Raw genomic sequence first — 17415 nt, forward strand, 5'->3', positions numbered from 1 at the left:
GCAGCATGAGACTTCTAACAGTGAAAGTAATTTTACATGGTAATATTTTAGCACTGCTTCACTGCTATTCTACTTTAGTAGAACAAGGAGCCTTATACACACATCTGAACGAAACCCTGTACAATTCTACCAAGAAGCAACATGCAAGCAATTATCAAAATCAGTGGAACTTTTATTGGCAGATTCTTAGCTGTGAATTGTAGAATAAAGCAGTCAGTTCACTTTACCAAAATACTTCAGTTTTCCTGCAGGATCTGGAATTATCTGGATAAGGAGAAAAAAGTCATAATCAAAACCCAAATAGTCTAATGTTTGTTACATATCTGCTGTATAAAGTGAACTAAGTCCTGTGCTGATGATTGGATCATCCTCCTCCAATGATTTCCCCAAGGTAACACAGGTACTCAAATACCCAACGGTACTTACAAATCTTCTCTTGGCCACCACATTCTCATAGCATCTTCAGGTTTGATCTAAACATGCAGAAGGCATGGCTACAGCTATTAAGTGTATTCCTGTTTTCATGTCACAACAGTTTGATAATACAGTGTACCCTACAGACTCATGTGCCCTACCTCTCCTGCTGCTCAACACACACATTTCCTGGTAAAAACTAGTTACACCAGTTCAGATATGGTAAACCAAGGGTGGGTAGTCTTAGCCCTCCATGCGTCTTATCTTTCCCTTTCCCTTCACTGGCCCTGCTCTCTAACAAGCCTTTTTGCTTGTCTGAAATGTGTCTGAGAACTTTGACAATGCTTCTTGCTTGTGTGGATTTTGTATTTTGTGACTGTGTTCTTCCCCTCACACTGGATATGGTGACACATACACCCCAATCATAATGTGAGCATAGGATTGCACTGATAAGCACCGCTGATTTTTCTGGTACCAATTTTCACCTAATGCTCCCAAAATCATAAGGGGGGAGGCAGACTGCAATCATCTGTGTCTTTCAGTAACATGTCTGGTTAAAACAAACTACTGTAGGGATGTAGAATTGTCTTGAGAACACATGCAGTGTTCTTTGTGACCTGTCTACAATCACACTTGTGATAAACCACATGTTATTCCATTGCTGCACTTGTAAAGTCACTGGCCAAAAAACTCAGATTAATATCCTCAACTTTGATGTTTCTTTACTCTGAAAGTCTATAATGTAGAAATAAATGGCAAATACTTCTACAAAATGTTTATAAAGAGTGCAGCCCTGGGCATACCTACTCAAAATTAACTCCAATTGAATTTAATGGGACTTATTCCATGCTAAACGTGCATAAGACTGTAGCCTAAGTGGATGTACTTGGAGACTGGGAAATTATTGACCAATGAAGATACTGTTATAAGTTAAGGTACTGATATAAGTTAAGAATGCAAAAATACTAGTTATCTAACATGCAAGCACCTTAAGGAAATAATTAGTATTGATTTTTCCTGCACTGTGTAAAATCTTAGCAACAAAAGCATGCTGGAAAAGCTGATAGAGATAAGATGAAGAAGTAAAAGGCAAGGTTTCAAATGGCATTCAAAGTGCCCATACATTGCTTGTCGCCTGCTGATAAAATTCTCCACATGACATAAGATAAAATGGAGAAGATTCAAATGGAGCATTCAAAAAAAAAAAAAAAAAACTATGTTCCAATTATATTTATAAACACCAACTTACTGTTTCACTGCCTGGTCTCCAACCAGCAGGGCAAACTAAGAAGACAATGAAAGGAGACATTAAGCTCATGGTTAAAAATAACCCTGCATTCCTATTCCTTTTGTTCTGTGGAACATGAAAGAAATAATTCATTTTCTGCAAGTGCAAATCTATCTATGATGAGGTAGCTGAACGAAGTAGGATTTAATCATAGACAGAACTTTTCAATTAGTTTTACAGCTAATACCAGGAACCAGGTATTATAGTATTGAAGATTACTAGAAATGTTAAGACCAACAGTAATTTGCCAAAATATCTAACAGTCTCGGCTTTCTTACTTGCTATCTAGAAGAAATCTTTCTTTTCTGTGTAGGCAACTGAATGTTTAACCATGCAGGAAATACCTTCTCCATGTTCATCAGTATACTGGAATGCTTGTACTAGACGAAGAGTCTCATCTACAGATCTGCCAACAGGAAGATCATTCATTGTGATTTGTCGAAGATTTTTCTTGCCATCAATAATGAACAGGCCTCTGTGGAAACATAAATATAACAGATATTGGCAAACAAATATCAATAAGCTCATTCTGTGTATATATTTATTACACCTGTCTGCTAAACACCTGTACCAACTCTTCACTTAAAGCAGTATTTTATTTCACTGTGGGATTTAACTATGCACGTCACAGATCCACTAAAATAACTAACTGTTAACCCAACTTTAAAGAACTGTGTTCTTGTTCTAGTCAAGTTTTTCTCTCCAATAGACTCCCGTTGTAAAATTAGCAATTCTGATCTTGCAACTTTTTAAAAAGTTTTTTGTTGAATGTAACAGAATTTTGATATAGCATCATGCAGGAAAAAATATGACAATAATCTATAACTATTTGAGCAGCAGACAGAGAAGGAAATGGAATAGTTAACATTGTACCTAAGAGCATGTCCTTGATCCTCTAGGTAAACTCCATAATCTTTTGAGATCTGGTGCGTCAAATCTGAAAGAAGTGGTATCTTTATTGGTCCCAGTCCTCCTTGCTTCCGAGCTGTATTAATCCTATAGCAATGAAGATCACCAAATACTTCAGTGAGAACTATTCCATACCTGCACTATCAACTTAGTATCATTCACAGTATCTACTCTACATGATAGGTGGTGAATTTAATGGACCTGATCTAGTATTTGCATTTCCCTCATCCTCTCCTATGTACACTTCTCCAGAAATGGAAGTTTCTTGACAACACATTCCTCCTGCCATTGACAGGCCTCCTGTAACCAGGCAGCTATACTCATGGGATGGCTGCAGTTACTTAAACAGTCCCAAGTTTCCAATCAAGATTTCTGCTCTGTACAGAAAATGTAACAGCTACCAGTAAGTTGTGTAAATGAAAGGGGAAAAGGACTTACCATGCTAAATGAGTGAACTGCGAGTCTACTGAGCAAGCAACCACTTCAGCACCTATTGCTCTGAATTCTTCAATTCTGTCACTAAAGGCAATGATCTCCGTTGGACAGACAAATGTGCTAAATTTAAAGAGAGAGAGAAATGTAAATTTCTAAAAAGAACAGATCCCTACACTTATAACTAATCACTAAAACAGAGATGAACTGCTTTCTGCAAAGCACTCTATTTTCCAGCTATTTATTATTTTCTTTTATTTATGCCTGCCCATTTATAGCCTTTATTGGTCACTGATTCAAGGATGAGTGTAGGAAAATAAGTTTTATTCCATTACAACTTCTAAAACTCTAGCATCCTATTCTAAACATCTTTGGCATGTATTTTGTTGAACCATCTTGCAGTGCCAGAATAACTACATACTCTGTGATGTGTTTGCATAGCTGTTGATATGTGACATCTTAAATACTTATATGGTGCTACAGCCAATATTTTGAGTGCACCACTAGATAGAAAATTCTATTTCCAGTTTGTAAGCAGCAGTCAAGTTCAACATTATTATGTTTAATAGAAAACTATCTTATTTGTCCCTCACTTCAAGAATCAATCAACTATATAATCTTCTGGTACTGATGATGACAGCAATGAAGTCATATTATTAAGTGGGGATTCAGAACAAAATGCTGTGGTATATCCCCATCCCCTAATACAAGTTATTCTGCTCAGGGCTTCAGCAAGCTGGGATCCTGTCCTTATAGTGCAGCTTTGGGTTTAAACATACAGGGGAAGGTTTCAGGAGGCTACTGAGATAATCTCTGCAAAATCGGTGCAAGGCTGTGATTTTTATATGCTTACAGAAACTCCTTAGGCCTACAGAAGTATTCATGTTTTTATAAGAAGAAAAAGTCTAAACAGCCGGATGAAGACTAAGCATGTTCAGTGGCCTCCAGGAGCAACAAGATTACCAAGGGGGGAAATTTACTTGCTAGAGACCATAACGGAAAGAGACACCTTGTCTTTCCCACCCTCTTGAAAGCTTTTTATGCAACCAGAAACAAATTTGCTGGATGGTTCAGACCCACAGTGCCTGATAAATGGCAGTGGGATGGCTGCCACTCACCAGGAGGAACGAAGTAGCAGGAAGATTGGTGTGATGGGGCACACGGGTGCAGCCAATACAGCACTCCTACTAGTGTTCCTGTACCACATCAACCTCCGCACCATTTCACTGCTCTTGGTAAATAGCAGTGGCCCTGTGGCCAGCAAACTGGCATTCCTGCTCCACACCACTTTGTGAGCTGCTTTTGCTTGCTACATAGTGCTACAGGGCTCTGCTGTGTATAGTGGGACATTTCTGGCGAGTAAGGTCCCTGAGCATGAATCCCTGCTGGGCTGTTATCCCCTTTACAAACTAACAGCTTGCATAAAGACTACTACCATATCTCTAGGAGGCCCTGTCCTGTTGTCCTACTCCAAAAAAAATCAGACCACCCAAGTTCAGAATTAGAAGGATTGATGATCATTGCATGGGCATAGTCAGGATTTTTTTTTGGGGGGGGGAGGCAGGAATTATTGGGGGGGAGCAGAACAGAGTTATCTGTGATGCAATTGGTCACTTAGTTAAGTAATTTTATTTATTTACTTGATGGGGGGCAGATGCCCCCACCCATGAATCATTGTGAATTTCACCCATATTACCCCAGTAAAACATTTAGGATTATAATTTGTGGGATTTCCATAGCCACTTTCATAATTTTATATTTTCTAATTCTTTATTCCTGTTAGATAACCAATTTTTTTGGCCTAAAATGAAAGACTGCTATGATCAGCAAGCATTATATTGTGAAAATATACATATATTTCATGTGTTTTGCTTACAAGTCAAGTGGATAAAAGAAGAAAACAAGGTATTTTCCTTCAAAATCTGTTAATTTCAGCTCTTTAAACTCTCCATTGATGACTGCTGTTCCTTCCCAATAAGGTGCTGGTTCGGAAACTAAAAATGAAGGATACATTGAACTTTAATTCATTTTGCCTGATTGTGCTGGTATATAAGTGCAATATTTCTCTTTGAATAGATTAAAATATATAATGTTCATTTTAAAGAAGCAATGCTGGAAGAACTCAAATATTGGAAAAATTATTTCAGTTGCGGTTCTTATGACTTACAGTAAGTTATTGAGAACTGGTGTACCAACAAAGATACACTAATGCCATAGCACACTTATTTATTTGCAGGTGATGTGTGCAAATATGCCAACACAAATGTTTGGAACGATGCCAGCACAAATTTGGAAATTCATAGGATGGGTGAATGGAATATGTTGGTACTAAGGTGTGTACTAAAAATGGCAGCTAAAGGGTTAGGAAACTTAAACTGCAGTGCTGAAGATTGGGATTTGAGGTTCTACGAAACTTTTGTTAACTCATACTTCACAAGGTTAGAGTATGATATCATCAGAAGAAACCAGCTGGATTCAGGCCAAAGGATGCTACTTCAGCATCCTATTCTAGTGGTAGCCAGACAGACACATATGGGAAGTCTGCAAATGGGACCCTCTCTGTTGTGATTCCCAGCAGCTGATATTCAAAATATATTGCATCTTACAGTATTTTCAATGGCACAGTGAAAGGTAGCAGTCTAAATCACAGTAAACAAGGCTTGGTGTCACTGAAGATACCACTTGATGAAAAACATAACTGAGATATATATATATATATATATATAAAATGGACCCAACTACAGCCCAAGTATGAAAACTAAAGAATCACTGTCCATTGATTAACAAAACTCTCTTGGTATCTACTCAGACATAAGCCCTACTGAATTAAATTAAATGTAAGTACAATATGTATATGAATGAGGATTGCAACCTAAGGACATATACGCAAAGCACCTTCTTACTGGGTGAGTTTATGATGACTATTTACAAAAATAGACAAGCCACTCTTGGAACTAAGTGACTATTGGATACAAAGCTTGTCTTCTTTGCAAATTCTCTAAAAACAAACAAACAAGAAATCTGACAGATTATTCAATCTTGCAGTTTTCTTACCAAGAGATACTTAGGTGAAACTTTTTTGAAAAACAGCATATTGAGTTTATTGTACTGTACTACAGAATGCCACTCTATCATTTCAGAATGCTGTAAAACACAAGGCTACTCACTGAAGTACTGTGTTCAATGGGGCTAGGTGTAGGATTGCAGCTTTAAACTTCTGTTAAAAACCTCTCTGCACTTTTAAACCAATAGCCTTTGTCTGACGTGTCCTTACCAAAAAAACAAACAAAAAACCACCCCTCTAATCAACCGTGCACCTACAAGGAAAGTAAATACAGTATTTGAAACAAGAGGGAGGTGCTTCTTTTCCTTTAAACCCATTCCCACTCTGCCATTTGCGCTGGGGGGAAAGCCTTTAAATTTTACCCAATTTGCAGGAGAGCACTTTTTTGGCTTTAACCTGCTGTTCCTTTTTTGGAAGGGGAGCTTAAGAAGAAACACTTAAGAGGCCTGTATGGCCACTTGATTCTGTTTTGCCTATTGCAGAATAAGCTCTCGTGATGTGCTGCGAAATAGCTTATGCCACCACAAATCCCTTTTCTTCTTTGAAGGCCCCTCTCTCTCCCCCTTTTTTCTGCTGCAATTGATCAACGACAAGAAGCCACGTTGCGGCAGCGACATCATTCCCCGCCCCCGCCCCCGTCGCAATTTCCCAGCAGCGTCTCTAAACAACACGGCACGTCCTGCGCGTCTTAGCAGCACTCGCGTTTTCCCCACTTGCCACCTCCGTAAATTCTCTTCCCCAAAAGGGAACAAAACTGGAGCGGGGACTGTGGGTGTGTGGGGCTTTGCTGTGCTTTGCACAATGCCAACGTCGAGATGAACAATCACGAAGAGTAAAAAAAAAAAAAAAAAAAGGCAGAGGGACCAAGGAGGGGGGAAAGGCTGGGCTGAGGGGCTCCTCCTGGCCGCCGCCGCCGCCCCGGCTTCTCCCTCGGCGCCAAGGATGAAGCCACAAGGCAGCCGCCTCTTGTCTCCCTCCCGCCTTCCCGCTCGCTCCTTCCTTCCCTCCCTTGCCGGGCCTCTCCGGCACCTACTCTTGGCCTTGCTGAGGTGCAGCGAGTGGTCTCGGACGGGCACCCGCGACGCCTCGCCCGGGTACACCTCGCCCCCCGCGTAGTAGTGGCACTTCTCGTCGCCCGAGCCCTGCGCAGCCTCGGCGGTGGCCGCCTCCTCAGTCATGATCGCCGCCAGCACCAGCAGCACGCCAACGGCAAACGGCCGCCTCGCCAACCGTCGCGGGCGCCTCGCGCTCCCCGCCGCCCTCTGGCATTCTGTGGGTGTCCCGACGCGCGGCGTCTCCATGGCGAGCTGGGAAGCCGCACGACTCGCTGGCCCCCGGCTAAGGGAGGAAAGAGAATGGCAGCGCCGAGGCCTGGCGGGAGGAAGAGGCAGGCGCGCGAGCCGGGGCTGCTTCTGGGGGCGGGACCCGACGGCCGACACTGACGCGCCCGCCCTCTTCCCCTCGCGGCTGTTCCCCGCTTGTCCTCAGCTGAGGCGCAGTTGCGCATGTCCCGCTGACTGCGCCCTAGTTTGTGAGGCAGAATGCAGCCTCGTCGCGGGAGGAAGCTTGGCGGCCCTTCAGGCTGCGCCTCTGACCGTTGGGCATGCTGGCCCGGGCTGAAGGGATCCCAGCAGCGCCTGGAGGGCCACGGGTTCTCATTCCCTGCTTTACAATGACATGAGTGTCAGTGCAACACCGGATGTGGCATAGCCATAGCATCGCATTCCGATCAGCAGGTCAATTCTTCTACTTCTGTGGCATTTCCCCCCAGAGTAATCATCATAAAAGCTGCATTCCCAAATCTTTCTCTGGGAAAGGACACAGATGTCTAAAAAACATCTGATTCACAGCTGCTTGCTCCTTTTTGGAACTGAATCGCTGGCCATGAAGGAAGCATAGAAACGTTTTACCATAACAAGGACAACAGCAGCAGCTCCTATTTGCATTCTCACAAAGTGAAAGCAATGAAGCACCCAGCTTCTCATTAACAAAGTGTCTAATTCACTTGACCAGAAACAGGTGCTAAATCAAAAGTGATTTATTATCAATAAATGAAATCCAGGACATGGTATCGCTATGCTGAATCATCAAGGACACATTTTCACTTTTTTGCAATTGTTTACTGGAAAAATTGGCAGCCAGGAATTCAGTGAAATGCAGCAGCAGCCAACTCCTGTGTGCACCCCCTTTCCACTGCTGCCAGTCCTGTTCTGCCATGCCCAATGAAGCTCATGCAGACCAAGCTAAAGTCTGGAGTCAAACTGTGTCTGCACACAGAGTTTTCCTCTTCCTACAACTTTGCTGACAGGAAGCCCTTTGGAAGTTTACACCTCACCTAATGGCATCAGGTGGGCCCTGTGCACCTGTGGGCCCTCTGCACCTGCCAAAATGGCCTGAGGGGTGGTGGTGGGAGAGGTCAGAATCTGGAAAAGGTGATCCATCCCTGTTGTAGAGGTGCTGCTTTTTCCTTATGTTGGTGAAAGACAACTTTTTTTTAAAAAAAAATGTACAGTACTTGTATTTGATTTTTAAAGTGACTGGTGACTGTGCAGGAAGGCATTTATAGCTACATTTCATGCTTCTTGCATTTTTGTGCTACTTGTGAACATGTTATGTATCTGAAGCTCAAGTTATAGTCCGTCCACCCACCATTTTTCTTGTATTGAACTATATATATTTGGGAATGTTTTCCTCTATGGAAGTGAGTTTCATAGAGGCAGATTTCCCTTTACCATGTCCCTTCTTCCCTCTCTTGTGAAACTAACAATGTTGAGGGAGAAACCTTAGCACTTTCATGGAGGCTATGAGAGCATCACATGTCCATCTTAGAGACTTCTCTGCTGTTGTTACTGTTGCTACTCAGCAGAGCAGGCAGTTTTTTTCCTACTTCAAAAATTATGTATGCACAGCACACCAGTCTAGTTGCACACAGGAATACTTTAATCAACATAGAAACTAGAGGGACAGGTGAATCTGATATGGTTTCCCCCTGACTTTGTCAATGTCACAGGAGAATAGGGGAGTAGAAGGAAACCATGAAGGAACTAGCAGTATTGCAGGCACATACAGGGCAGTCTGGCTGGTATTTAGGATAGGAATGTGGAGAGATGTCTTCTGAAGGCATGTGACATTTCAGGCAGGAAAAGAATGGTGATAAATTCATTAACTGAAAGGGAAGGTTGCCCTATCAAAATTAAAACAGATTAAAATGCAAATGCAATTTTTACCCTAGAACGGATAAAATAAAATTATCCATTAGATACTAAACATGTTGACATGGAAGCAAGTCTCAATGTTTCAGTGCAACTTGCTTTCAAGTATGTGCTAAACCATTATTATGTGGCTTAGAATACAGGCTATCAAACTTCAAAACATTAGTTTTCATGGTATCTTTCCTAGCTTAGATTGTTCCGGTTCTAGTCATTTTGGCACCCTTTCCTTACCTCTGTCCTCAGTGTCTTCTACCTTCCATTCCATTTGTTATTTTTATACTCAGGGCTTCTGTGGAGGCTCAAAAGCAACAAATATTAATTCATTGCAAGATCAGTTTCATGCAATGTTGGGCTCAAGGAAACCTATGAAGGCTCATTCTATCCTTTGCCTCCTATCATTGCCTTTTCTCTGGTTGTTTGTTGACAGCAAGAGCTATCTTTAAGAGCCAGAGTGTCTGATTGCCAAGGATTTGTGAGGAATGGCAAAACCCCCAGTGTCCTAACACAAAGACAGCTTACTGATTTACTGCAACCCTCTGAAGAAGAGCTGCTCCACTTTTCCCATCTTGGAACAGTCAAGGTATTAATTTTCACTTCACTTGCTCTCTGTTCTGAACTGCAGGCCCAAAGGAGGGCTCGGGGGAGGGGTTGGGTACCGGGATACCAAATAAGGATGTTAAAAACATCCAAATGGCCAATTCTAGTGCTTTATTAAAGAAGATGTAGACTTAGCAGCAAAGCAGCCTGCTAGGCCTCCCAGCCTTTATAGACACAGGATGGGCACCAAAGCAAGGCAATTGCTTGTCCGTGCCCAAACAAATGTGCCTACATTCTTTATACGCAAAGCAGCGTATGTCACTTTGTCTAGGACATCCCATCACTTCACCTGACCAGATGAGGGCATAGGCAGCAAATACCCAAGTCTTACAGATGGTTCCTCATTTTGCTCTCAGAGCCCAGTACTCCAAGCCCACAGATAGGAGTATTTGCATTGAACTTCCCTCTTTAACCTAATACAGCTCTATGCATGCCAGTCTGGTAGTAATTGCCTTCTCCTCTCTGTAACTGGCATTGGGGTCTTCTTACCACTATCCAAAGGTCAAATTTAAATACTGCCAGTATTTTGTTTCTTTGACAAACTGCATAGCAATCAATCTTCCATTTTTGTAATATATCTTCCTTGACTCTGTGATTGCTAATTCCCCCTGGTACAAGTATAATATATATGTAAACTGCCTTGTACACAGTGACTGAACTAATGATCTGACCACTCTTCCTCCTGCATATGTGCATCTCCCTAATGTGTGTAGACAAGGGACTCAGTTATACAGCTGCAAATACAACATTTAAAGTGTGTTTTAAGTGCACTATACAATGAAACATTTCCAATATCTTTTTTTGCAATATGGAAAATATTATGCCAAATGTAATATTTGGACTGCAACATGGCATTCATTGCCATTTATTGGAGGCACTCACTGATATTTAACAATATTCTGCTGAAATTGCTAGCTAGCTCCTTTTATCTTCTCAAACTGAAAAGGGCATTTCAACAAATATATGGCACTGGCTGTCATGTATGAGAGAAAATCTATAAAGCAGAGGGAGAGGGAATTTTTTACCAGGGAACAAAAAGAAATGTGGTTTCGAAAGTGGCGTTATGCTCAATAGAATGAACATGATGAAAATTACTAATTGAAAAAGTGAAATGTTTTGGCTCTCACTAAGGCAGACTGGTGGGTAGAGTCATGTGCAGGGACTGCAAAGCGCCTGTAGAAAGGAATTCTGCACACATAAAGATTCGGCTTCCTGAGCAGCTTTTGCTTTTACATTCCTGCCTGGAAGCAACTTCTGGCAATATCAATTAGTTAAACCAATGAAAACATGGGCTGATTGAACAATGGTGTCAGTTTATTATCATCTGCTTAGACATGCTTGTTCTGGTGGCTGCTTTCCATCTTTTGGGTGCTGAAAGTAAGTGTACTTTTCTATACAGTATAAATTTGGTCATGATTCAGCTGAATGTGATTCACAAAGCTGTTTAGTTTATCAGACTTATGATGTACCTGTTCAATACACCTTGGGGGGAAATGAACATTAAGTAGTTATTTTAAAACTATAGTTCCGTCTATTCATAATATATCTCTTTAGCACTGCTGAGGCATTGCTTCCTGCAATCAGTTGGAGATGACATTGAAGTAGTGGTTCCACACATATCTAGCAATCCTTCCCCATGACTAAGATCCTTAAATAATGCTTACTCAGAAGTCTGTCTTCTTCAGTTTAGGTCCTTTTCAAAAGCTCCCTATCCCTTTTATTGCTTTCTGTTCAATGTGGCTTTGAGATTACTGATGAATAGCCTGTTAATTACACCTGGAACAGTCACCTTCATTGCCTATTAATATTAGTTATTGTTTCCATGAAGTGCACTTTAATGCAGATTTTTCTTTCTTTCTGAATTTATAAAGCAAAAGAGTACTATTTCATTATATAAAAATGAAAAGTAAAAAAAAAAATCAATGAGAAGAAATTGGTAAAAATATAACCATAATTAAAAAATTTAAAAATGGAACACCAGTTCAAAATAAAACAATGCAGTATCAGATTCAGAAGGGAAAGTCCCCACAAATCACGTTGGGTGGGGGAAATAGAAACTTCAGAGTGCAACCATCTGGCAGTAATAGTATCTGGTTTCTCCGTAAAAGGGGAGTGGGGAAAAGGCAATTCTTTGCTAAACTGCCAGTGTGGCATTTGTCTGTGTATATCTATCTATAGCTATAGTTTCCGCAGAGTAGATTTAACAGACCTCCCAATATTTGACTGCCACTTCTCAAATTTGTCAAATTAATCTGTCAAAATTAGCTCTGAGTCTATAATTCTGAACTGAATTCATAGCACATGCATCTATATGCATGTGTCTGAAAATATCTCTTTCATTTACAAAACAAAATCGAAAATTCTTTCTAGTAGCACCTTAGAGACCAACTGAGTTTGTTCCTGGTATGAGCTTTCGTGTGCCTGCACACTTCTTCAGATACACTGAAACAGAAGTCACCAGATCCTTAAATATAGTGGGGGAGTGGGGAGGGGTATTACTAAGAAGGGTAGTGGGAATGGGTGAAAGGCTGATAAGTGTGGAAAACCTGATGACGACTCTAAACGGCTGCAATTAGTCTTGCAGGAAAAGGCAAGGGGTGAGATGGCTAAAGATAGCTTTGTTATGTATAATGAGATAAGAATCCAATGTCTTTGTTCAAACCAGGTTTCTCCATGGTTTTAAGTTTGGTGATTAGTTGCAATTCAGCCACTTCTCTTTCCAGTCTATTTCTGAAATTTCTTTGTATTAAGACAGCTACTTTGAGATCTTTTATAGAATGTCCTGGGAGATTGAAGTGTTCTCCTACTGGTTTCTCTGTCTTGTGATTCCTGATATCAGATTTATGTCCATTTATCCTTTGGCGTAGGGTTTGGCCTGTTTGTCCAATATAGAGAGCTGAAGGGCACTGTTGGCATTTGATTGCATACACAATGTTGGAAGATGAGCAATTAAATAGTCCTGAGATGGTGTGTTTGATGTTGTTGGGACCAGTAATGGTGTTATCCGGGTTTATGTGGCAGCAAAGTTGGCATCTGGGTTTATTGCAGGCTCTGGTACCAGTGTCCATGTTGAGTCCTGTTTTTGTATTATTGTGGGTGAGGAGCTGTTTGAGGTTGGGTGGCTGTTTGTAGGCGATGAAGGGTCTTCCTCCCAGAGCTTGAGAAAGAGAACTGTCATTGTCTAGGAGAGGTTGTAGATCCCTGATGATGCGTTGTACTGTTTTAACTTGGGAGCTGTATGTGATGACTAGTGGTGTTCTGTTATTTTCTTTTTTGGGTCTGTCTTGCAGCAAGTTCTCTCTGGGTATCAGTCTGGCTCTGTCGATCTGTTGTTTAACTTCATCAGGTGGATATTTTAGTTCTAAAAAGGTTTGCTGTAGATCTCTTAGGTGAGAGTCTCTGTCTGTAGAGTTGGAACAGATGCGGCTGTAACGTAGGGCCTGGCTATATACAATGGATTGTTTGGTATGTTTGGGATGGTAGCTAGAAGCATGTAGATATGTTTGTCGGTCAGTTGGTTTACGGTATAAGGTGGTGTCTATGTGTCCATCCTGTATTTTTATAGTAGTGTCCAAAAAGTGTATTTCTTGCATAGATTGGTTCATAGTTAGGTTGATGGTGGGGTGAAAGTCATTGAATGTCTTGTGGAAGGTGTCCAGGGTCTGTTGACACAAGACATTCAATGACTTTCACCCCACCATCAACCTAACTATGAACCAATCTATGCAAGAAATACACTTTTTGGACACTACTATAAAAATACAGGATGGACACATAGACACCACCTTATACCGTAAACCAACTGACCGACAAACATATCTACATGCTTCTAGCTACCATCCCAAACATACCAAACAATCCATTGTATATAGCCAGGCCCTACGTTACAGCCGCATCTGTTCCAACTCTACAGACAGAGACTCTCACCTAAGAGATCTACAGCAAACCTTTTTAGAACTAAAATATCCACCTGATGAAGTTAAACAACAGATCGACAGAGCCAGACTGATACCCAGAGAGAACTTGCTGCAAGACAGACCCAAAAAAGAAAATAACAGAACACCACTAGTCATCACATACAGCTCCCAAGTTAAAACAGTACAACGCATCATCAGGGATCTACAACCTCTCCTAGACAATGACAGTTCTCTTTCTCAAGCTCTGGGAGGAAGACCCTTCATCGCCTACAAACAGCCACCCAACCTCAAACAGCTCCTCACCCACAATAATACAAAAACAGGACTCAACATGGACACTGGTACCAGAGCCTGCAATAAACCCAGATGCCAACTTTGCTGCCACATAAACCCGGATAACACCATTACTGGTCCCAACAACATCAAACACACCATCTCAGGACTATTTAATTGCTCATCTTCCAACATTGTGTATGCAATCAAATGCCAACAGTGCCCTTCAGCTCTCTATATTGGACAAACAGGCCAAACCCTACGCCAAAGGATAAATGGACATAAATCTGATATCAGGAATCACAAGACAGAGAAACCAGTAGGAGAACACTTCAATCTCCCAGGACATTCTATAAAAGATCTCACTGGACACATGGTCAACAGACCCTGGACACCTTCCACAAGACATTCAATGACTTTCACCCCACCATCAACCTAACTATGAACCAATCTATGCAAGAAATACACTTTTTGGACACTACTATAAAAATACAGGATGGACACATAGACACCACCTTATACCGTAAACCAACTGACCGACAAACATATCTACATGCTTCTAGCTACCATCCCAAACATACCAAACAATCCATTGTATATAGCCAGGCCCTACGTTACAGCCGCATCTGTTCCAACTCTACAGACAGAGACTCTCACCTAAGAGATCTACAGCAAACCTTTTTAGAACTAAAATATCCACCTGATGAAGTTAAACAACAGATCGACAGAGCCAGACTGATACCCAGAGAGAACTTGCTGCAAGACAGACCCAAAAAAGAAAATAACAGAACACCACTAGTCATCACATACAGCTCCCAAGTTAAAACAGTACAACGCATCATCAGGGATCTACAACCTCTCCTAGACAATGACAGTTCTCTTTCTCAAGCTCTGGGAGGAAGACCCTTCATCGCCTACAAACAGCCACCCAACCTCAAACAGCTCCTCACCCACAATAATACAAAAACAGGACTCAACATGGACACTGGTACCAGAGCCTGCAATAAACCCAGATGCCAACTTTGCTGCCACATAAACCCGGATAACACCATTACTGGTCCCAACAACATCAAACACACCATCTCAGGACTATTTAATTGCTCATCTTCCAACATTGTGTATGCAATCAAATGCCAACAGTGCCCTTCAGCTCTCTATATTGGACAAACAGGCCAAACCCTACGCCAAAGGATAAATGGACATAAATCTGATATCAGGAATCACAAGACAGAGAAACCAGTAGGAGAACACTTCAATCTCCCAGGACATTCTATAAAAGATCTCAAAGTAGCTGTCTTAATACAAAGAAATTTCAGAAATAGACTGGAAAGAGAAGTGGCTGAATTGCAACTAATCACCAAACTTAAAACCATGGAGAAACCTGGTTTGAACAAAGACATTGGATTCTTATCTCATTATACATAACAAAGCTATCTTTAGCCATCTCACCCCTTGCCTTTTCCTGCAAGACTAATTGCAGCCGTTTAGAGTCGTCATCAGGTTTTCCACACTTATCAGCCTTTCACCCATTCCCACTACCCTTCTTAGTAATACCCCTCCCCACTCCCCCACTATATTTAAGGATCTGGTGACTTCTGTTTCAGTGTATCTGAAGAAGTGTGCATGCACACGAAAGCTCATACCAGGAACAAACTCAGTTGGTCTCTAAGGTGCTACTAGAAAGATCTTTCATTTACGAAATGCCCACCTGTGGGCTTGTGTGTGCATTGGACATGCTCTTGACTCCAATTGGAAGTATCAGATAATAGCATTTGCACAATGCTTTTGAGTTTCTAAGCAGGCACTCCACATATATTATCCTGTTTCTAAACCTTGCAACAAACCAAAGAGGTAGGTCAATATTATTATTCCTATCTTGCATATGAAGAGGGCCAGGGCATAAGCAAAGAGAGCACACTTTGCCTAAAGACACCAAGTGAGTTCCTGGTAGCGGTGGGATTTTATAACAGGGACTTATTGAATCTTAGACAGCTGCTTTACACCTAGGAACATGCAACAATTGGTTAGAATGTCAAATAATATACGTTACATAAGCAAGGATCAGTGTAACTATTTGAAAGTCCCTTGGGCTTAGGAGTGGGTTGGAGTTGTTTTTGGAAAGATGTAGATGCCTCAATACCCAGACCACTATTAATTTTTTCAATAGGTGGCAGTGTTCTCCTACTTTCGTACCTCGATGGCAGATTTCACAGCAGAAACAAAAGCCCATGAAGATAATGGCCTGGATCCAAACTACCACATAACAACTGTGTTGTTCTGTTACAATATGCTCTAGGTGGAGCTGCCTTTGAAGATCTGAAAACTATAGCTGGTTCAGAATGCCGCTGCCAGACTGTTGATATGTGGTGTGTGTGTGTTGTTATTCAGAGCATTTGACTCCATTGCTATTTAATCTGCTTTGCGTCCTGGTGCGTTTCTCAGCCCAAATCAAAGTTCTACTGGTAGTCTTTAACGTTTAAAGACAATAAGTGTTACTTTGAATTCTGCTCAGAAACACAGAAGGAGCCATTGCAAAGCTAAGTGATTTGCGTCTGGAATACCTAAAGGCCTGGTTGCTCCTACATGTCTCTATCTATTAAGATCTTCGGAGGAGACTCTGGATCACACCTCAATGCTGTCTGAGGTGTGCTTGTTGGTTATGGGGGACAAGGCTTCCCAGTGGTGGCTCCTAAGGTCTGGAATCTTCCTCAAGAGGTTTGTTCTGGCCTTCTCTCCTAACCTTCAGGGAAACAGCCTTGTTTAGAAATGCTTTTTATATAGTTTTGTTTTTAAACAAATTACTTGTGGTTTTAAATCAATGCTATTGTTTTGTTCTGTTTACAGCCTGTTTTGCAGACTCCATTTGGAGCAAAAAAAAGAAGGATACGGCTATATAAATAAATGAAATAAATGAATGACTTCTGCACTCTTAAGGGTTTTGTATGTGTGTGTTTCTTATACAGCAGGTGGTGTGAACTTTTGGTCCTTTAATCCTTTTGGCCATGCTTGCTGAAGTTGATGTGTGTTGTAGTTTAGCAACATCTGGAGGGCCAAAGGGACCTTTCATACAGTATATCAAGGAATAGTTGTAACTCAGGGGTAGAGCTTTGGCCTGGCATGCAGAAGGCCCAGGTTCATTCCCAGGCATCTTCAGGTAGAGGTGGGAAAGAGTCCTGCCTAAAACTCTGGACAGCGAGCCATTGCCAGTCATGATAAAAAAAATTGTGCAAATGGTCTTAAGTTCAGTTTTCCACATTCTCAAATCAGTTTTTTTAAAGTCCTCATGAAAATTTATCCACATTTTAGTGC

General features: G+C 41.3%; 1 protein-coding gene and 1 long non-coding RNA gene across 6 annotated transcripts; one reads left to right on the forward strand and one right to left on the reverse strand.

Moving 5' to 3' along the window:
• Window positions 1-151: 151 nt before the first annotated feature.
• Window positions 152-7530, reverse strand: PRDX4 (peroxiredoxin 4). 5 transcript variants are annotated; one of them, XM_033147253.1, is made up of 8 exons: window positions 7141-7530; window positions 4920-5037; window positions 3050-3166; window positions 2576-2698; window positions 2047-2177; window positions 1664-1698; window positions 427-473; window positions 152-264 (listed from the first exon to the last, which is right to left on the reverse strand). In XM_033147253.1, exons 1-8 carry the CDS (start codon window positions 7406-7408, stop codon window positions 261-263), a joined length of 843 nt encoding a protein of 280 aa, XP_033003144.1. In that variant the 5' UTR covers window positions 7409-7530; the 3' UTR covers window positions 152-260. The 5 variants fall into 5 exon arrangements, with proteins under 5 accessions (XP_033003144.1, XP_033003145.1, XP_033003143.1 ...); XM_033147254.1 differs by lacking the exon at window positions 427-473 and having other exon boundaries at window positions 1981-2177; window positions 7141-7528; XM_033147252.1 differs by lacking the exon at window positions 427-473 and having other exon boundaries at window positions 7141-7523.
• A 362-nt stretch (window positions 7531-7892) lies between these two features.
• LOC117045820 lies at window positions 7893-16325 on the forward strand. The gene is made up of 3 exons (XR_004426476.1): window positions 7893-8126; window positions 9747-9899; window positions 16274-16325. It is a non-coding gene; the product is annotated as an uncharacterized LOC117045820 (long non-coding RNA).
• Window positions 16326-17415: the final 1090 nt, after the last annotated feature.

Source organism: Lacerta agilis, chromosome 4 (genome assembly GCF_009819535.1).
Source record: "Lacerta agilis isolate rLacAgi1 chromosome 4, rLacAgi1.pri, whole genome shotgun sequence".
In the NCBI taxonomy this organism is placed as follows: Eukaryota; Metazoa; Chordata; class Lepidosauria; order Squamata; family Lacertidae; genus Lacerta; species Lacerta agilis.